We start from the raw sequence: 21540 nt of genomic DNA, 5'->3' as shown, positions 1-21540 counted from the left end.
CTACTGGCTACATATCAACTATTTACCCTCAACTTGCTTTTGTTTGAATTTTCGTGATCCTAATTAATGATATTCTTGTGAATATAAAAGTAGAGAAATTTATCGAAATCTCATATATTTGGAGGCTAATTATTATTATTGCATCCCGTATATTTCAATTTTAACTAATCACTTTATTTGAATAATAAGTACAAATCTGAAAATGAACCTTAATATCATTTTACTAATTTGACGCGCAAAACACATTTTTTTTAATTGACAAACACGATAACTCTCTCCAAGAGTATTTTTCTCAAAAGCTATTTTATGGAAGAAAAAAAAAAACACTTAGCCGAAATAAGCGAAGGTTTAGAAGTTTGGCCACACCGGTACTAAGTTAGGCATGTGTTTGAATTATGAAAATCTACAACTATCCATTTAAAAAACGTGTTTGAAAAGTAAGCATATTGAACTGCAAATTAAATTCAGTGTCCCGTCTAGTCCAACACTGATAATTATATAGCAACATTCAAATTTGGATTAAATTTTCAATGTCCCGAGTTGCTTGGGTACATAGTTGCTTTTGTTAGGAAGTGTTTTACCCCAATGTGGATACTAAAGATCGGGTGGGAAACGGAAAAAAAAATATGCAAATTAAAGATAAACACAAAAATGCAAAAAGAAAAAGAAAAAAAAAAACTAAGAAACGAAAATACACAACACCATCATAACATTCATAAATGAGTTTGACAGATGAATAGAGGAGTCCAGACACAATCATTAGATTCGCCCAAGAGAAGTTCAACCACTCAAACCCTCCCTCCCTCTTGGGTGTTCAAGGGGGAATGGGGGCAGGAAGCAGAATACAACAGTTGGTTAGCATTCCAGGGTGGAGAAGAGACAATAAAGAGTCCAAATGACTAAATGAGAATGGTATATGTCACAATCTACTGGAAACACAAATATCGTTAAGAATTTAACAATCAGAAAGATTAAGTTATGATATAAGCATAATACAAGACGTTTGAAGCTCAATAGAGATGGCTACTTGTCCTAATACACCTAAATTTTTTGTCAAAATACAATAGCAAAACATTCTTGCGAATCTAATTGTTGAGCAAATTCATGATAAACAATCCATTCTAATCAATTCTGCTAGATCAGGTTTAGAAAAGCGCATGAGCTGCCTTCATGAATGATAAACTAACTGCATTCTCAAGAACAGAACAATCAAAATCAAGAAAAAGGCGCAGAATGGTGATTGATCTCGATGATCAGTCACAAAGTATCTATAATTAGTTGTGGTAACCACATTTCTATTAACTCAACAACAGAAGACGGAGGATATCTCATCTCTTACCACGAAACAGGAGGTATGAAAAATCCCTAGAATTTGACAATACCATTCAGTGAATTGCAATTCGTCTAAAAACAGCTCGGAATGTTTGTCCACCGTTGCGTGCTACCTTTTGTCCTTCTTCTGTTGCAGCAGTAAGGAGCTTTACAACCTGATCAGCTTCAAGTTCTTCAGTCGTAAGTGCCTCAAACATCGGATGTTCTTCCAAACATGATTTCATCCACTCACCAAGCTCCTCAACATCCGTTATTGTGTATATAATTCCACCAACTGCAAGCACATACGCATACTCATCTAACAAGAATGGACTAATCACACGTCGACGATGATTCTTCTCTTTAAAATGAGGATCAGGGAACAAGAAAAACATCTTTTTAAGCTGTCCTTTCCCAAAATAATTAGGAATATACTTCATTGAATTTGTCCGTACCACAGAAATATTCTGATATTGACCAGGATTAGTCGTCCTCAACCCCAAAATCCGCTCCTTCACATACTCAGTCACCTTGTCCCTCAACTCCATCCCAATCATAAGATTATCAGGGAAAAGGGGCGCGAGGGCAATCAATAAACCACCAAATCCACAACCAACATCAGCAAACTCGATCCTTTTAGAAGGATCAACTTTAACCACTTCAGGATAATGTAGAGAATAATCAACCTCATCAGGAGAAATAGGAATCGGAAAATGTGAGTCACTTAACGGATTACTATGAGCACGGGCTCGATAAAAACGTTTTCGGGGCAAACCAGTTTTCTTGTTGTGGGTAGGATTTTCACCCATACTCTCTTCCTTATTTGATTTAGTTTTTACTTCTTCCAACTGCATAACACACCAATTCAATGAATCTTAAAACAGAAAAATTATTTTTGGTACATCATATCAGCAAAACTTGAATCTAATTCCAAGCAATTATACTAATTAGCTTGAGTTTGATAGAAAAATGATAGCACGAAGTTAAAAATTACAGAAGATTTGCAGTTACATACCTTTTTGAGATGTTCAGAGTTCAGCGCTAGAACAGATGAATAAGGATTGGACTAGAGCCCTAGTAGTGCTTGTTAGTTGGGCTTTATTTCCACTTAATTATGGGCCTGGTCATCCATTTACTTCGGCCCACTTCACCAAAAAAAAAATATTAAAGAGAGGAGTATTAAACCCCCTAAATTGGTATGAATTATATTAGTTTTATTTCTGAACTACTGATAGTCTTAAAAACACTAATTTACTTAGTTAATTGAATTTAAATACACCACCGATCTTACAACATGAGTGAAATTCACTCTTAAATTTTCGTCAAGTTTAAGTGTGTTTTCAACACTTCTCTCGACTTTTTATTAAGAGTTTTACGTTTCTATAAGAGTTTGAAAACCAATTGTTATGTTGGAGTGATCTAAGTTTAGTTAATCAAGTAGAAGGGTATTTTTAAGACTATCAATAATTCGAGATTGAAACTAATAGTTTACAACAAATTCCAGGGGTGTTATCAATATTATTATTATTTTTTAAAAAATAAATTATTTTGTGTAAAAATAAGCTCAACTGAGACCATATGCATCAAATGCATATAATCAAAAAATTTAAGTTAATGGGTCTACGACGATCTCCAAATTAATATAAAATAATAATCAAAGTCACAATAAAATATTTTAGATATGTAACTAATATTTTTACACATATACAAAGTATGTATACAAGTTAATGAGTTCCGGTGAAACCACACGAACGTTTCACGAACATTCTTCACTGTCACGGTTAGGCGCGGCTTAGTGTAATTAATAGACTAAAATCACGAATTAATAAGATATTATAAGTATTTTAAATAAAATTCATGTATATTTTTTAAAATTCACCATTTTAATCTTTTTAGATGCACAATTATAAAGTTATGTTTCTTAAAATTTAAAAAAATGAAATCTTTTATTTATGATAATTAAAATTATATATTATATAGAATTAAATATCATTTTCAAGTCATTTTAACATAATTTTTTGTAATTTCTTGTATATTACCTAAGAATACATTAAATATACAACAAAAATCTTATTGTAATCACTAAAAATTATTATTTGTATTATAAATTTACAATTAATATTTAGAAAAATTCATTATTTCCCTTATAGTCACGGAGTTAGGAATATATTATATTTTTAAGAAAGAAATATTTTTTAGTTAATTGACAATATAATTTTGTCTAATATTTTATAACTTTGAATTAAATTACTTAAATCTTATTATTTATCAAAAAGTTTTGACAATAAAAATGAAGATGTGGTATTGCAACAAATGACTATCATTTTGTTAATTTAAAAAATATCTTTCCAATTATAAAATAAGACATGAATACTGATTTTTTTTTATACTGAGCTATAAACTATAAATACATATAAATGACTAGGTATATAATAATATCAAAGTTTTTGGTGGACTTCGACTCATGAGAGACCTAAAGTCGACAAGTCATTAACATATTGAAATATTTATTTGTTTGGCTAAAATATAATTTTGGTATAAAAAATAATTATTTTTCTTGTAAATTGTGATATAACAATTTAGAAGCCAGAATGTTTATCGAACTCGTAAATTGTTCAATAAAATTAACAAGGTTAATTATTATGTACAAATGGTTAGTTAATGTTGTTAGTTTTGAAATCTGTCAGGCCATATACCGATGAGAAACTCAAACGAGACAAACTTCATGCCATATACTGATGAGAAACTCAAAGACAAACTTTGGTCACTACATTATTTACTAAATGTATTTAGTATGGACATACACTATTTCACTCATTTACAATATGGATATCGTACTTGAATTTTTTTTAAATTCAATTAACTTTTTTACTATAATATATGATGTAGGATGATTTTTAATTATAGCACTCAAATGTGATGGCCTTTAATTTTCATTTTTGCGGCTTGTTTAATGAAAATTTATAGACCAAAATATAATTATTTATGACCTAATTTTGCTACACATAAGTTTGGAAAACGTTTGCCTCACTTGACATAAATTTTGTAGAAATTAAGTTATGCTTTATAATTTATGTAGTAGTGCTATACCCTAATTTCGCGACGCATAAGTTTAGAGAATTTTTGTCTCCGTGTAAGTTCAGTAGCAACTAAGTTATGCCTTTTACGACATTGCTTGTGGGTTCTGCTGTTTTGCCTCTATAGGCATAAGTTGGGTAGGAACTAAGTTATGCCTTTTACGATAGAACTTGTAGGTTTTGAATTGAGCTTTTGTTTCTATCGGCATAATATCTATAGGAATTAAGCAGCATAACTCATGTTATATTATTATATGAAAAAATAAACTTTATGTCAAATGAAAATTGTTTGTTATTTCGGTGCTAGAGGTATTTTCGGCCACTTATTGTAGGCATAATATTTACGTGCCCTTTAACTTGGCCTCAGCTAGCATCCATGCTCTCCAAACTATAGGTGTGTAGAAATAGACATTTAAACTATTGTAAAGTTGAACAAACAGACACACACATTCTTTCTCCGATAGAGGGAGTAATAATTAACTAGTTTCAAACAACAATGGATGGATATCTGATGATGAGGTACTTGTGTTTGTCCATGTGTAGTTAACTTCTGATATCACAGTTCTTTCTGCTGTGTCACCCTTATCCAGTTGAAAATTTGTTACTGCTGCAGATGGCATTTGTGATCTGATGGCTTCCAATGCTGTAGTTACTTCCTTCATAGTTGGCCTTTTCTTACCATTCAAGTTCATGCAACGATACGCTATATTAGCAGCCGCCATTATATCCTCTTTTCTACCTTCTTGTGAAATTTTTGTATAGATAATCGTATCAAGGAGATTTCTCTCTGTTGCCAAAAGGAAGTTTGTTGCTAAACTTCTGTCTTGGTTTGTTGTGGTTGAAATTGCTTTATTTCCTGTTAAGAGTTCAGCAAGAACAACTCCGAAGCTATAGACATCACTTTTTTCAGTATATTGGCTGGATTGGAAGTACTCAGGATCTAAATAGCCAAATGTCCCTTGGACTCCAGTCGTTAGGTGAGTTTGATCAATTGCAATAGACCTTGAGGTGCCGAAATCTGATACCTTGGCACGGTATTTTTCGTCTAAAAGTATATTGCTTGATTTGATGTCCCTATGATAGACTGGAACAGAAGTTGCTGAGTGTAGATAAGCCAATGCTCCAGCTACCTCTGTGGCAATTCTCAAACGCGTGCTCCAAGTAAAGGGAAACTCATTGTTCTCATTATGTATGAGGCTGTAAAGTGTGCCATTAATTATGAACTCGTATACTAGTAGAGGAACTTCTGTTTCCAAACAACAGCCAAGTAGCTTCACCACATTCCTGTGATTGATTTGTGAAAGAACAGCCACCTCGTTGATAAACTGATCCAACTGGTTTTCGTCTACCAGCTTAGACTTTTTCACTGCTACAATCTTTCCATCAGGTAACATGCCCTTGTATACTGTACCTTGACCTCCACGGCCAAGTATGCGATTTTCATTGAAGTGGTCTGTTGCCTTCTCCAGCTCTTTAGCAGTGAAAAGTTTTCCTTTGTCAATAGTACCTTCATTATTGGATGATAGCTGCTGTTGTAGTAAGAGGCCGCCATTTCGCTTAAAAAACCTTTGTCTTTGTCTTATGTTCCTTCTCTTCTTGACTGTTTTGTACAATAAATAGCTCCCAAACAGTAGAAGCAAAACTCCGATACTTATGAATACACCTGTGGAGATAGGAGTGACGAGAGTTAGCCAATAAGCTAGAATTCTCTATTTTGAAGGAGATTTTCGAGTCTTTCTGCGAGTGAAAAGGGTAGAAAGGCAGAGATAGATAACTTTTGGAACCACAAAGCATCAAAATAAGGATGTCTACCATTTCCTTGATTTAGTTCTGACAGTGTTGAGTTTTCAAATGGCTAGGAAGAAATACAGAAGGTGACTTACTGAAGAGAGCGATTGTGGGAGATCGCTTCATATAGATTACCATGTCTGTGCAATTTGTGCATCGTTGAATGGCTGATAACATACCAAACAATGTTAGAATGATGCTTTAGATTCTAAATGCACGAATGGAAGGGGGGGAGGGGGCAGTTCTGTCATACATGCATTGATCCAGTCGAAGAACTTGTTCCAGAGCGATTACTCCACCTAGCCTATCTTCCTGCCCCGCCCCAGCAGGGGCGGCTCAACATAATTTGTGGCCTAAAGCGAAATTTTTATTAGAAGCCTAAAATCTATATAAATTTTATCTATATCTATTTATTTTTCTAAATTTTTAGATGTAAATTACTACTTAATATCTTTTATATAAATGATTTTTCAAATACTTTTTTTAATTATTAGTTTTAAGTAAGATTTTATCAATTCAACATTGAAAAACATCCTTTTATTGAGACAATTATTATATGAATTATTAACACAATTTTATAAGTAATAAGTTGATAAACTTTAAAGATAAGAGTTAGAATCATAGAATTTGATTCAAAAAGTTGATAACTTGGTATACCTACTTTAATATGAAAATTAACAAAAAAATTAAAAAAAAAAATTTGTAATGCACTTTGTTCAACACTTTTCGACTATTGATTCATATTTTTGAGAGTGTATTACTCTAACTATCAAAGATTTGAAGAAATAGAGTGCAAAAAGAGTTACAAAGGATAAATAATGTGAGTGTTAACGAAGAAAATGTAATAACCAAAAACAATGTTTCCTTAATTTCTTCTATTTGAATGGGGTTAAAATACATATATATTTTTTTATTTACAAAAATTTGAGGCCCCCAAAAATTGGGGGCCTAAGGCCAATGCCTAAAATTTTATAGGCAAGAGCCGGCACTGCGCCCCAGTTCTCTATAAGGCTGGGCACCGGACCGGAACGGGACCGGAACGGGACGGTTTGACCGGGTTGTTGACCGGTACCGGGATGAACCGGACCGGAACTACCGGGAAAAATACGAATGTTTTTTTATTTTTCTAAGTTATATTAGTTTATAGTATTTAAGTTTTAAAATTTATAATAATTTTACTTAAGTTTATTTTAAAGATATTTTTTTTAATTTTTACGTATATAAGTTTGTAAGTTAAGTTTAATAAAGTTTTTTTTTTAGTTTTTGAGCTTATGTAGTTATGTTATAAGTTTTAAAGATTTGAATCTTTTGAAGTTTATAAGTTATTAAGTTATACTTATAACTTGTAAGTTAAATAACTTAAGTTTGTAATTTTAAAAAAATTAAATAAACAAAAAGAAATGCTAATAAAAGTAAATAATGACAAAAATATTATTTTTTATTTTAATTAAAAATGATATACCGGGACCGGACCGGTACCGGACCGGACCGGAACGGAACCGGAATGAACCGGGATGAACCGGTACCGGTATACCGGTACCAAATCATGGTACCGTTCCGTTCCGTGTACCGGTTCAATGTATCCCATCCCGTCCCGAATACTACCGGACCGGAACGAACCGAAATGGTACCGGAACGGACCGGAATGGTACCGGTACAACCCGTTCCGGTGCCCAGCCTTAGTTCTCTATAATCTGTTCCACAATCAATCTCATATCCATCTATTTGAGGATGGTCCAATTCAGCACTCTTCTAATTACTCATAAGGGTTCAAGAACTCCTTTACATCTAGTGCTCATCGAAGCCCTATTCTGTGCATATACAGGAGCAGGTCTTGTTGGCGATAAGAGTGTGACAAAACGAAAAAAATTAGGATTACTTTATACAGAATATGGTATACCTCAACTTGACCCAATTCTGTTCTGCCAGGGGCAAGGCCTAAATTGGATACACAAAAAACTCAACCTATGCTAAAACTACTTATGTTGATTTGATCTAGAATAGTGTTCAATCTAGTCTCGTAAACGTATAGTCAATCTTTCTCCTAAAAACTATTCACCTGACCTGATGTGCATATGCATGATACTATTGAATGCAACAGAGAGCTAACAACTACACATATATATCAAATGATTATGTACCTTGGCATCCATTAGAGAAGTATGGATTTCCTTGTGTTCCAGGTCCACAGCGACACTGCAAATTTGCCACAGAAGTACCATCTTCCAACTTAACAACAGCCTCAGATTTGTCACAGAGCAACCCGGCTTCTAACTCTTTGGATTGGAGAGTCCAGAGCCAAACAACAGGAGCATGACCAAGAAAAACAAAGGGCTGTGCAACTTCATCTGGAACCCAAGTTTGGTCTACCAAGAAAACTGCACTACATCTCGGGTAAGCCCCTTGCTGAATCCCCGAGTTAGTGAAGTTTGCTTTGTATGAACTTAGATCAAAAGGGACTAGAGATTGACAACAGTTGATGCCATAACATCCTGTCAACGTAGCACCTTCAGTACAGATCGATGTACACCCCGAGAGAATATTTTGTTTCTGTGTCACAAGACCATTTCCACAACCAACAAGCATCAACTTATTCCTATCCTTCGCGTAATAAAAAGGACTTCCAGACAAATCTGTCCCCGTTGTGATGATTTTACTACCTTCACTCGATTTGTTGCAAAAATTCACTATTGAAACTGAGGTAATGATAGTTTGGTTTTCAATTGACACAGATATCACCTCACTTTGAAGTTCAACTTGCAGAAATGAATTCATAAAAGGCTTAGGAGGATTATAACTTTTATCGCACTTTATCAAGTACCACGAGTTAAGGGAGCAACTAGCACTCAATCCAAATGGATAAGGAATTGTTAGGTTACCACATCTCTCTTCACAACCAGGCTTTGCAAGAGATGTAGCTGCTGTTGAATGATCTAAAACCATAAGCCATGAAAGAAGCAACAACAAACATACAATTTCAAGATTCATTTTGAAAGTTTTTCAAAGAATTGAACTAATTCAAAATCTTGAAATTTGTACTTGTAGGAGATCAAGCTTTGTACAGGCATATCATTGTCTTAGTTGTCTTGTTGGATTAAGTCATAAATTGAGAAAAGAAGTTTTGGTTTCTCATCCGGTGTCTGGAGCCCACATTGAAGCCCTACTAAATCCAGATCGCGCATTGTAGAGTCCATCCAGGGGTGACACCCCTAATAAAAATTTCTCCATACCTAGTGTTCGAACCCGAGATCTCTGGTTAAGGGTGAAGTAGTCCCACCCCTGCACCACAAACCATGTTGCTGTTGAAAAAATATTTAAGAATTGGTACAGGTTGATTAATTGTTGCACCAAGACTTGGTCTTAGAAGAAAAACAATATTTTTATGTAGAAGTCAGATCCTTATTTGTTTAATTAAGTTCAAGTTTTGTCCTTCCACTTGAGCAGTGGTCATAATTAACCTTCAATTCTTATGCCAGCAACTCTTTTTTATTGTCAACTGCCGGCTAGTGAATTTAAATAATTGCAAATCAACAAGAAATGATTAAAAAAAATAAGGAATGAGTAGGGACAAAAGTTATATTGACTATACCGTCTAGTAAACAAATAATGGTGAGACAATTTGGAATAAAATTTTCACTTTAAGGGAATATGATAGTTATATATCGTTCATGTTTAAAGAAAAATTACGTAATTACACAAATATTTCTACCATATTCACTAATACATATTATTTCAATATCAATTTTCAAGTCAGATACATCTAAATATATGTATATTTGCTATCAGATACACTCTGAAATACAGATACATAGGAAGAGAAGCAAACGAGAGAGTATGTGTATCCTAGATACATGTATTTAAGATACCATATACATTCTGAGATACAAATAATCAGGAGAGAGGTGAGCAAGATAGGAGAGAGGCGAGTAAGAGAGTTAGATACATGCGAATCCACTTGGATATAATGTATATGAAACAAATTACATCTAATTTTGACCTCATGTATTCGAGATACAATGTATCTGAGGACCAAAATATGGCACGAATGATAATTTCAAAAATTCATAAAAAGACACGTAATTAAGTCCTAATCTAATGAAATTTATGTTATTTGCCTTCTTTTTTTTTTTTAATCTCATTGTCTTATTTGATACTCCAAAATTAAGGGTATTTTTATCCTCATTAGGATATCTGTGCTTTCCAAGTAGTGAACATAAAACAAATAAATAGACTTGATAGAGAATGAGAAGAAATACAATTTATTCATATTCTTAGGAGCTGATACAACAACGAATCCTAACAGCAGCTTGCGTTGCATGGTTGTTACCTATTGTATGTTTGTCTTGATTGTTACTTTAAATTTTATTGAATCATATTGATAAATTCATCTTTAGATAGCGAAGAGAAGTCTGATTTTGTGTAACGATCACTTTGGTGTAATCACTTTGTTATCTTATTTCTTTTTCTCATTTTGTCTTTACTTATTAATCCTATTTTATTCTTTAGCCTACTTTTAATAGTATCTCTACCTCGTATCATATTTTTCTTATAAATGTATCTTTCAAATTGTTAATGTCTATCATTGTGTAACGATGAAAAATAATACAATCTATCCAAACGAATGATATATTCATTAAAATAATACAGTAATACGATACAATAAAATATAATATAATACGTTACATTATGAAATAGTACGTAACAATTATGAGGAAAGTCATACAACAACTAATCCCATACATAAGACCGTTCAAAATTATTCAGATGCATTACTACCTGAATCCAGTAGGACCACCACCCAAAAGAAAATACCAAGAAAACAAAAAGCAAGCCAGCCCCACCAAAAAAGAAACACTTTTTACCTAACGAACTATACGCGGAAAGAGCAACTGTATTAAAGCACAGAAAGAAGAAAAATTCGTCAAAAGCTGAGAATGAAAATGAAAATCTTGAAAAAAAGCAGCAGCAGAATATGTCAACCAAACTTATTAGCTACATGTATTTCTTCTGTTATATCCAAGTTTCCAAGAACGTGTGGCTATCAAGATTTTTCACTAAAGAGATTCAAAATGTGAAAAAATAAACACATGAAGAAATCAAAGAAGATTCAACATCTACTATATGTACATAAAATATAATTTTAACCATGTACGGTGCTTAAAGTTAGTTTTCAACCCCTCAACCACTAAGTCAACCTCTAATCTTACATTAGGAAGTTCAAAATCAATATATAGACATAATTTTTTTTTTAAATACCTTATATATGTGGAGTGTAATCTTTTACCAAAGGGGTTCGGGTGAAACGCCCTCGGGCCTCGACTACCTCTAGGTACTCCCCTGCATGTATAAACAGTATAATTTTCCACCGAAGGGGTCCTATTAGCTCCACCCCTGATGTGGACAATCATACTTTTGAAGACACGTACTCAATTATATGAGAAGCTTCTTTGAAGATATTCAGTTGACTGACTCTGAAAACATGTTTCTGTGAAACTTTCTAGTTGACATGAACTGCATCGCGACTTAAAAGACTTCAACAGGGCTTGTGAGGAAGTGAACAACTTCAATTCCAATTCCAATTCCAAAGTGAAGAACCAAAGAAATGCAATAAATTTTCTATTTCAAATTCTTAAACCATACACAGAATTTGTCATGGAAAACATCCCAAAACTACAACTGGAACGTACACTTTCAATTCCAACATGCTTTCCACAGAGAAACTCAGTACCAAGCACTACAGCAACATCAGACGGAATTTCTTTGAGAAACAGCAGCAACAATACAAGAAGTTCTACTCCACAGCATGCTGTTGCAATTCAATTTAATCATGGAATCGGTCAAGCTGAAGCCATAGTACTTCCTTCTCCCATTCAAAATGAATCTGTCTCTAGGCCTATTGCTCCTGCTCCTCAGACGCTTCCCACTTCCTTTCTTAGGCCCAGTTAAGCAAAACAATTTCTCAATGCTTCCAATTTATATACTCACGATGTACTTTCCTTTTTAGTCTTGTTTAAAAAGTAACATCCCTTTCCTTTTTTTTGTCAACATTTTAAGTTCAGCTTTTCACGTGACATGTTTAACGCCACAAGATTAAAAGATATTTTAGTACATCTGACGTAACTTTAATTTAGGACTATAAGATTGTAAAATCTTCTTTATTTTCTTTTAACTCTATATCAAGTCAAACTAGGTCATTCATTTTTAAACGAAGGGCATATATGCTTTGTTTTTTTTTCCTATGAACGGGTGAACCTGCGGAAGGTAAAGGTTAGTTAGTCAGATTATGGATGTGAATTTAACTTGAGCATATTCATATCGAAAAGACTTTTAACACTATTAATTAGCTGCTTTTCTTTTGGATAGTTAACTATAGTTTCTTGCTTAGATGATCTTAAAGTTATCTGTTACACTGTTAGCGTATAGAAGTTGAACCGCGTTATATATTATCTGGTGAACTCTCAGGAAATGAATAATCAGATATACTTAACTGAATCATGAACATGAATAATCATCCACAAGACAGAAACCTTTAAGCGAACTACACAAAAATACTCCTTCATGAACACAAGATGATACAACCAAACTGACAAAGGGAAAAAGTAGAGTATCATCTTTCTCTTTTTACACGATTAACTAACAGAGTAGAGTCATACCACTTGCAGGGACTAAACCAATAAACCTTACCATGTATGTGCCACTCTGCCAAGCAGCGTTGGGCGGTAATTGGGAAAAGGCTAGAAAAATTTTCAGTCTGCATCCTGATGCAACATCTGCCAGGATCACAAAAGGGTGGGAAACTGCTCTTCACATTGCAGCCGGGGCTAACAAGGTTCAGTTTGTCGAAGAACTGGTTAAACTTATGAGTCCACTGGAACTGGCACTGCAAAACAAATACGAAAATACTGCACTTTGCTTTGCTGCTGCATCGGGACTAACAAGGATTGCAAAAGTTATGGTAATGAAAAATCGATTCTTGCCAATGGTGAGGGGCAGCAAGGGAGTCACACCACTGCACATGGCTGCTCTACTAGGCCACAGAGAGATGGTGTGGTATCTTTATTCAGTGACAGATCATCAGTATCTAAGCAAAGAGGACTATATTAGCTTACTCATTGCTACTATAAACTCCAATTTATTTGGTACGAACATATTCCGGTTCCAAATTTCTTTTTGAAAATGTGAGAAACTTGCTAGATTTAATACAGCCATTTCACTTGTTTTGATAAAGTTGAAACTTCAAGAGGAACTTAACACATATATTTACTCACAATGCTATTAACAGATGTTGCTTTACATATACTTCAGCAGATGCCTGAATTAGGCATTGAACGAGATCAAAATGAAGACACGATACTCCATGTCTTAGCACGAAAGCCCTTGGCATTTTCTGACAAAATTGGATTTGGAATCTGGCAAAAACTTGTTTATGCATGTAAGTATCTTCATTTGTATCAAAATCGAAATGAATCAGATATATATATATATTTATATTTATATATCACTAGATTAATGGAACTTCCGATTAATGGGACTTCCTATAGATGTATCTGTTCATTTGCAGAATAGATCAAGCAACATGTCCAGCAGCTCAACCGAAAAAAACAATACCAAGGGTATGTAGGTATATTTATTCCAGTTGTAATATTTAGCTTCTCTGTAATAGCATTTATGTATCCAACTGATCATAAACATTTTGGAAATGCAGCATACCTGATCAGCACAAGGGTAATTCAGCATCTACTAAAAACAATCGGTATGGAACGTATGACATGGTCCCAAGTTCTTGATTATTATTCTCTGTACCTGTGAAAAGAAACACCTAATCTGGAGTTTTTCAACACTAGGAGTCAGAAAAGTTCTCGAGACAAAATTAATGCACTTACAAGCCCTTGAATTGGTAAAATGTTCATGGAAAGAAGTTCTCTTGTTGAATGATTCACAAATTGGGAACTTACTTAGAAGTCCTTCGCGGCCATTGTTTGTAGCAGCAGAGTTGGGAAATTTTGAGTTCATAGTAGAGCTTATTCAGTCTTATCCAGATCTTATCTGGAAGGTAGATGAGGAAAGCCGGAGCATCTTTCACATTGCTGTCATTCATCGACAAGAAAAGATCTACAAACTAATCTATAACATAGGATCACACAAAGATATAATTACGTCCTACAAAAGCACAAATAATGAGAACATTTTACACTTGGCTGCAAAGTTAGCTCCTACAAATCGACTTGGTATTGTATCAGGTGCAGCACTCCAGATGCAACGAGAGTTATTGTGGTTTAAGGTAATTTTTCCATGTCGATTAAAGCTGCTTTCCTTCAAGTGTAGTTTCTTTCTATATTTCATTACGTATTACTACTTCTGCATGTCTAAAGGAAGTTGAAACAATTGTTCAAGCCTCATATAAGGAGATGAGAGACTCAAGGGGTCGAACACCAGGAATGCTGTTCACCGAGGAGCACAAGGAATTGGTCAAAGAGGGAGAGAAGTGGATGAAGGAAACTGCATCATCTTGCATGCTTGTTGCTGCATTAATTACAACAGTAATGTTTGCAGCAATCTTTACTGTGCCAGGAGGGAACAATAACGATACAGGCACTGCGTTTTTTCTTAAAGAGAAAGCATTCATTATTTTCTCTATGATGGATGCACTGGCATTGTTTTCTTCAGTAATCTCTATATTGATGTTCTTGTCTATCCTCACTTCACGCTATGCCGAAGAAGACTTCCTATGTACTTTACCAAAAAGGTTGATCATCGGCTTCATCTCGCTCTTTGTTGCTATAGCAGCAATGTTGGTAGCATTTTGTTCAAGCTTTTTCATTGTGCTTGGACGTCAAATGGCCTGGATTATCATTCCAGTGGCAGCACTTGCTAGCATTCCTGTAACTTTATTTGCATTTCTGCAATTTCCTCTCCTGGCTGATATGATCACATCTTCCTATGGTTCAGGAATATTCACTTTTACAAGTAAAGATACAATTTATTGATTTTTTACAAGTGCGATGTTCATCTTCTTGATGCAAAGAGTATTGGAAATCCTACGGAAAATACTTGACCACGAAACATAGCAGGGAATTCTTCAAAGCTCCTTGAGGACAATTTCACCCAGTGTAGCTGTATGCCTCAACAAGCATAGTATAAAACTAGGAACATTGTGGCAAAAGTGAGAAAACAAATTAAAAGTACAGTCCTGTCTAAAACTAAAGGAATGCTAGGAGCTCTAAGATAGATTCAGCTTCATGAGCAAGTTCCATTCTACACCATGGGTGTGCTGTCAAAACTTTTGGAAAATATTTTCTCTAGCGGAATAAATTGCTTAGATGAGCAAACTGACTTTCTAAATGAAAGTAGGAAAAACAATAAGTTAACGAGTGACATTCTACATTCATATGTCCTCTCCACCCTCTAACCTAGCTCATCTTCGCCCACACTCTCTGTAGCTGGCCCCACCTCTTATAGTATTTGTCCAGATTACAATAACAATAACAATAACATACATAGTGAAATCTCACAAATAGAATATGTTATCTCATAAAGATAGAGAGGCTATTTCCGAAAGACCATCCACATCGAATCCAAGTACAAAGATTATATATAAATAATTTTAAACAATAATTTTTCATATATATGGAACACAAAAAAAAAAAATAAGCAACTTATTTATTATCCTGTTTTCCTTCGTACCGAACACTCCCCACAAGAGTAAAACATAAAGGTATTGTTAGGTTAGTTCTGAGAGATGGAGGGAGGGAGTAGCTGAGAATTTTCGACAAAGCTCCAGAAATATGTTTTTGCAGAAATGATTAGATAAAAGAAAACATAAAATCAAATGGGTACAAATAGTAGAATGTACTCCCATGTTTTAAAAAGAATAATGTAGTTTCTTTTTTAGTTTGTTTTAAAAAGAATGACTTTTTTTTTTTTTGCAACACTTTAACTTCAACTTTCCATATGACATGTTTAAAATTACAAGATTAAAGGGCATTTTGGTATATGTGACATAATTTTAGTTTAGAACCACAAAATTAAAAAAGTCTTCTTTCTTTTCTTAAACTTCGTTCAAGTCAAACTAGACCATACATTTTAAAACGGAGGGAGTATTTTTTTTGGAATTTCAACAGTAGAAACTGACCTTAATCTGACAAGAAAGCATGAAATGACTGAGTTAATACACTGCTCAGTTTGTTAGTTACTAATTCAATATCGAATTAACCAATAACTTATTGTTGATTAGTAGATTAATATATTTAAAATTCAATATCCAATAAATCAAATCGTTAGACATAATTATCTGTCTGACTCATCACAATAAACCGCCGTTAAAGAGAGTACTATTTTTATCACCACTCATCAATAATAACCATTGGATATTGATTTTAAGCCACACAAATTAATTTATAAGTTCTACCCCACAATTATTTTTATTTAGTTGGTCATTTGTAAATTATTATATATATGTAATATCTATCAAATAAATTTTTAATATAAATAGAAAATTGGCACAAAAATTATTGAGCTATACAAAAGCTATCACTATCTATGATGTTTTTCAACCCCCAACAACCACCATTAATACCATTGAGTTAGATTTAAAAAAAGAATAATTAATCTCAATTCTCACACATGCACAACCATAAATACAATTCACAGATTAGCCACCAATTTTAAAATTGATAATAGCACAGGGTTTTAAAAAACTGTTTATCAACTAATAGTAACACATATCATGATATGTTCACATACCACAACTTGTTAGAAAAGACATTTATTTTTCTTGAATGTGCTAATTAAGTTTAGATTAGACATTGTTTTCATCATCTAATGTTATTTCTTTCTTTTTTTATTTATATTTATATTCGTTGACTTGAATGGCTAAGTTCATATTATTTGACTACTATATATGAAATCATTGAAATGTATGGTATTTTAGGTATTGGGGTATTAACAAAATTTTATTGGGAACGTCACCCTCGAACAAATCATACAATGTGTAATCTAAATTTAGTCGGAATTTCAATACAAGCGTTGAATATCGGGTGAAAAACAAAAAGTAAAATGTTGTTAGGTAGGCCAATGAATTAGAAAGAGATCCACTTGTTGGTGTGTACTCCCTGTCCACTTTATTTCTTGATCCGTTTTTATTAAAAATAGATGATCTAAACTAGTTTGTTTTTACAAAAAGAAAAACTAGTTTTCTTTTTTTTTAAATCAAGATGCGTAATCATTAATTTTCACCTTTATCCTTATATAGATGATCTAAAATACTCCTTCCCTTCATTTTGATTTGTTATATTTGGACTTTGGTACACCTATTAAAAATAATAATTGATACGACTATTTATCATTATCTGATCTATTAATTGATGTTTAGTATTAAATCTTGAAAAATGATTTGGAAATAAATAATTAGTGAGGGTAAATATGGGGAAAAAATAATTATTAGTGATTTTTATTTTTTTTTGTAAAAGTGAACAAAGAGAGTTGTTGTCATTTTAGAACACTAAAATAATTGACTATTAATTTTCAAATATCCCTTATATATAGATGATCTAACAATATTATCATATTGAAAAACTAAAATAATTAACTATTGATTTTCACATTTACCCTTACTCATTTAATGTAGACAGAGAATTAATATAGAGAAAAATAGAATAGTACTATTAAATTGGATAAAAATAATAAATAAGAATAATTTAGTCAAATTAAAAAATTAAGAAGAAAAAAGAAAAGTAAAATAGAGGAAAAGTGTAGTAACTACTAAAAGTCTTTTACAACTAACACATTTAAATTTTCTTCTTTCTTTTGACCTTTCCAATATTTTGAACATATGATCAATTTTTCTAAGCTAAATTTCTCTGTCATATTTTATGTGATACGATATATATATATTTAAAAAATTAAATTGGTAATCTAGAAAATTCTTATATATATGTGGTTATAAATCATTCATTAAGAGTAAGTCAGAAATTTTAAAATCAAATTATTTTTAATTATAGTAAAATGACATTCTTTTTAGAACAAATTAAAAACAAAAGAATGTCACATTCTTCATCGATCTAGTGGCCGATGAATCACTGATCAAAAAAGAATGAACGGAGTAGAAACAAGAGAGAGTTGCTTAAATAATAAACACCTTTCACTTCCAACTTAAATATCGTGGATTCAAAATTTCGAGTCATGAAAAAGAAAAAGGTGGAGTACTCCAACTAATATAGGATGGAGATACTAATTTTTGCTTAGTTAGCTAACTATTTAATTTTTGTAAGCATTAATCATTCTTCTAGACACAAAATTAGAATTGGCAAATATTCAAACAATTATCTAGTCAAGTATAACGCGTAAACAAGACATTTAATGTGAACGCCACTTTCAGTCATCAACTTGATGAAAGTATCCCCTGTTGAAATTCAACTTATTATGACTCAATTTTTCCCCTTTATATAACTCTTTACAATAATGTATTTTCCCCACAAACCATTAAATCTCCAAATTACACACACAAAAAAAAAAAACTCTTATTCTTCTCAAACACAAATGGACTCCCATATGAAAATCAAAAACTTAGAAAAAAACGAATTCATCTCTCTCCGAGATCATCCATTCCCTTGTCGATTCCGTTACGTATCTGAAGTAAGCATTCAACAATCATCGATCAAAAATCATCAATCGAACTATAGTAGTAATAATAGTACGATTGATGAGATTCAACAAGTTGGAAACAATGAACGTAAACACTTCAGTCATCGACATAATTTGTTAACGTACTCGTTGCGTGCCTCGGATTCTGTGCACTGCAATTTCTGTGAAACCACAATTTCAGGCATGTCGTACGGGTGCAAACGTTGTAGGTATTTTCTACATGAGTCATGTTTCGAATTTCCACAAGTTATCGAACATTTGGCTCATCCTGGACATCAATTAATTCTCAAGTATAGTAGTAACGATCAATTTAATTGCAAAGCATGTCACGTTGGTGATAATCCTGCTTTATTATTCAACTTTCATTATTCATGCGATCACTGTGATTTTTCTCTTCATATGGGGTGTGCGTCTATGTCTTATAAAGTTCTTCATAAGGAAATGACATTGTCTGTATTTTACTCGAATCCTTTGAGGAATGAAGCCGGACCACTCCTTTGTGATATTTGCAATCACTCGATAGAAAAATCGAGTGGTTGGGTATATTATGATTATGGTCATAATTTTGTTACACATTTTGGGTGTGTTGCTGATTGTGTATACGGAAAAGGAGGAAATGATAAAGATTATATTATTGGTGTGAAAAATGGATTGATTAATCTTGATGGGGACGATACTTCTATAGTAAACTATCAAAAGAATGATGATGAAGGAATGAAATATAAGAGATTTTTTCATCGACATGTTTTGCAACAATTGGATAGGTCGATGGACAATAGTGTGAAGAATCGAAAATGTGGAATTTGTGGTATGGATGTGAGTTCAGACAAGAAAAAAGGATGTTCAAGTTGTGATTTCATTATTCATGAGAGGTGTTCTTTTTTGCCTGAGAAAATTCAACATCCGTTTCATCCACATCCACTAACACTTGTTCCTAAAAAAGACGGAGTTGAAGTTCAATGTGTTGGATGTCGTCAATCAAGTGGTTGTCACACAAATTACACAGTTTTGTACCAATGCAAGATTTGTGAATATCAACTTCATCCATCATGTGCTGCTTGTCCAAGGAGATTAAAAAAGCTTGATTTAACTTTGTGTTACTCATTTCCTTATAAGAATGAGGTATCAAAGCTATATTGCAATTATTGTTCAAAAGTTATCAACAAGGATGAATGGCTTTACTATGGAAGAAGTAATGATGAGAAGAGGCACATTACTTGTCAATTGGCTGTTGGGATTTCGAATTGTTATGTCACGTTACGCGATTTAGAGGTTGAGTAATTAATAAACTAGGGTCGTTTCTCCTGTATTGGCCCAGAAATCGAGTGAATATTGTGTCAGCCATGACAAGTATCACTTCTTTTGTGGTTTCATAGAATGCTTCATTTGTTTTATTTTTATGAATAAATTTTGATGAATAGATATGTATGTACTTTGAAAAAAAATAATTTTGTGCCATGTAAGATTATTCTATAATTGGTTTTTCCGATCTTTATTTTAAAAAATCTTTCTTTTCCGAGCACAAGTTCCTCTTAATTTCTTTCTAATAATGTCCAAAATCAGCTTATTTTGAAAAGTATTTTATAAAAAATAAAATTAGAGAGATTTGGTTTGTTTTTTGATAATCAATTTGAAAAAATAAATACTTTTCTCAATATTAGAGTAGGAATTTTCAATTTATGCTTAGTCAAGCTTTGAAAAAGAGATTATTGAAGAAATTATTTTTTTCAATTTTTGAAAAAACTGTTGATACTCAGACTCAATTATTTCTTCCTTAAAAACGTCAAATATTTTAAAAATAAATATTTTTAATTTCTTGAAAATTTTGACAAAATAGACTATTATTATCTACTGTCTTGTTTGATTAATAATCTTATTCCGTTGGTTTTATCTGACTTTTGATTTTTCTTTTTGTTTGTTTCCTAACACGGAATACGTTTTCTTTTCAAACTTCCTTTTAAGTTGACTTATAAAAAGGTTTAAAATAAACCAGTTGAACGTTGAATTTAATTATTTATATTTTGGAATTAGGAAAACGTATAAAATTAATAAAATAATGTTTCTATTACGTATTCTGTCGTTGACGTTTCTATCAATTTTGAGTGGAAAATTGAAAAATTCTACAATTTTAAATTTCTATTAGACCATGACAAAATATCTTTCATGTTGATATTATTGATTCTTGATTTTTAAACACGTGCTTAATCAAAAGGAAAAAAATAATAATATCAAATTAGGTGAAAAATCAATTTTACTTCACTCTATTGGACATATTAACAAGTCCATAAAAATGATGACCAACAAGGGTTGCAGTGGAATGATAAATAATTATTTATTCTTAATAAGATATTTCGAGCTCGAGTCCTCCTAAATATGAAGTCTTTAGTCTTCTTTGTTAGAAAATACTTTACCTTTAATATGAGACTTTCTAGCTCGAATCTAAATTTAATTGGCCTTGGCGGAAATGATAAAGGTTATAACGTGAGAAAAGTATTTTGAGGGGAAGTGCCGACTGATTTAATAAGAATGATAATGATTAAAAAAAAAGTTTGTAAGTTTGAACACAAAACAGTCCATTTTATCAGATATCGTCTAAATTAACTTTCAAAAAAACAAGGGATAAAGGTCTGAAAAATATCCCAACTTTGGTCGGATTTGCTGTTGCGATACTAAACTTTCATGAGGACCTATTACCTCCCTAGACTATTTAATACCGTATTTT

At 32.7% G+C, this 21540-nt stretch overlaps 4 protein-coding genes across 5 annotated transcripts; 2 read left to right on the top strand and 2 right to left on the bottom strand.

Annotated features, from left to right (window-relative positions):
* Positions 1 to 927: 927 nt before the first annotated feature.
* On the bottom strand, positions 928 to 2365 carry LOC102593447 (tRNA (guanine-N(7)-)-methyltransferase). Its single transcript, XM_006364986.2, has 2 exons — positions 2327 to 2365; positions 928 to 2159 (listed from the first exon to the last, which is right to left on the bottom strand). Exon 2 carries the CDS (start codon positions 2118 to 2120, stop codon positions 1386 to 1388), a length of 735 nt encoding a protein of 244 aa, XP_006365048.1. The 5' UTR covers positions 2121 to 2159; positions 2327 to 2365; the 3' UTR covers positions 928 to 1385.
* A 2295-nt stretch (positions 2366 to 4660) lies between these two features.
* On the bottom strand, positions 4661 to 9319 carry LOC102597718 (wall-associated receptor kinase-like 1). Of its 2 annotated transcripts, XM_006364999.2 has the most exons (3): positions 8318 to 9318; positions 6272 to 6343; positions 4661 to 6051 (listed from the first exon to the last, which is right to left on the bottom strand). In XM_006364999.2, exons 1-3 carry the CDS (start codon positions 9162 to 9164, stop codon positions 4865 to 4867), a joined length of 2106 nt encoding a protein of 701 aa, XP_006365061.1. In that variant the 5' UTR covers positions 9165 to 9318; the 3' UTR covers positions 4661 to 4864. The 2 variants fall into 2 exon arrangements, with proteins under 2 accessions (XP_006365061.1, XP_015159762.1); XM_015304276.1 differs by lacking the exon at positions 6272 to 6343 and having other exon boundaries at positions 8318 to 9319.
* A 1797-nt stretch (positions 9320 to 11116) lies between these two features.
* Positions 11117 to 15239, top strand: LOC102597396 (ankyrin repeat-containing protein At3g12360-like). Its single transcript, XM_006364998.2, has 7 exons — positions 11117 to 12117; positions 12839 to 13315; positions 13459 to 13608; positions 13718 to 13789; positions 13882 to 13929; positions 14021 to 14457; positions 14549 to 15239. The coding sequence occupies exons 1-7, from the start codon at positions 11829 to 11831 to the stop codon at positions 15161 to 15163; spliced, it is 2088 nt and encodes a 695-aa protein (XP_006365060.1). The 5' UTR covers positions 11117 to 11828; the 3' UTR covers positions 15164 to 15239.
* Positions 15240 to 18647: 3408 nt separating this feature from the next.
* On the top strand, positions 18648 to 20294 carry LOC102593110 (uncharacterized). Its single transcript, XM_006364985.2, has one exon. The coding sequence runs from the start codon at positions 18714 to 18716 to the stop codon at positions 20097 to 20099; it is 1386 nt and encodes a 461-aa protein (XP_006365047.1). The 5' UTR covers positions 18648 to 18713; the 3' UTR covers positions 20100 to 20294.
* Positions 20295 to 21540: the final 1246 nt, after the last annotated feature.

Source organism: Solanum tuberosum, unplaced genomic scaffold, assembly GCF_000226075.1.
Source record: "Solanum tuberosum cultivar DM 1-3 516 R44 unplaced genomic scaffold, SolTub_3.0 scf00527, whole genome shotgun sequence".
Lineage (NCBI taxonomy): Eukaryota > Viridiplantae > Streptophyta > Magnoliopsida > Solanales > Solanaceae > Solanum > Solanum tuberosum.
Note: the sequence above shows the minus strand (reverse complement) of the source record. Positions and strands in the feature narration are given on the sequence as shown.

Excerpts from the sequence above, each read along its gene's own strand:
- LOC102597718 (XM_006364999.2), bottom strand. The coding sequence starts at position 9,164 with ATGAATCTTGAAATTGTATGTTTGTTGTTGCTTCTTTCATGGCTTATG. Across the intron at positions 6,344-8,317 it reads CTTCTCTAATGGATGCCAAG|CCATTCAACGATGCACAAAT; the intron begins GTACATAATCAT and ends GTATGTTATCAG. Across the intron at positions 6,052-6,271 it reads TCCCACAATCGCTCTCTTCA|GTGTATTCATAAGTATCGGA; the intron begins GTAAGTCACCTT and ends CTATCTCCACAG.
- LOC102597396 (XM_006364998.2), top strand. The coding sequence starts at position 11,829 with ATGGAAAACATCCCAAAACTACAACTGGAACGTACACTTTCAATTCCA. Across the intron at positions 12,118-12,838 it reads CACTTCCTTTCTTAGGCCCA|GGACTAAACCAATAAACCTT; the intron begins GTTAAGCAAAAC and ends TACCACTTGCAG. Across the intron at positions 13,316-13,458 it reads TATAAACTCCAATTTATTTG|ATGTTGCTTTACATATACTT; the intron begins GTACGAACATAT and ends TGCTATTAACAG.
- LOC102593110 (XM_006364985.2), top strand. The coding sequence starts at position 18,714 with ATGGACTCCCATATGAAAATCAAAAACTTAGAAAAAAACGAATTCATC.
- LOC102593447 (XM_006364986.2), bottom strand. The coding sequence starts at position 2,120 with ATGGGTGAAAATCCTACCCACAACAAGAAAACTGGTTTGCCCCGAAAA.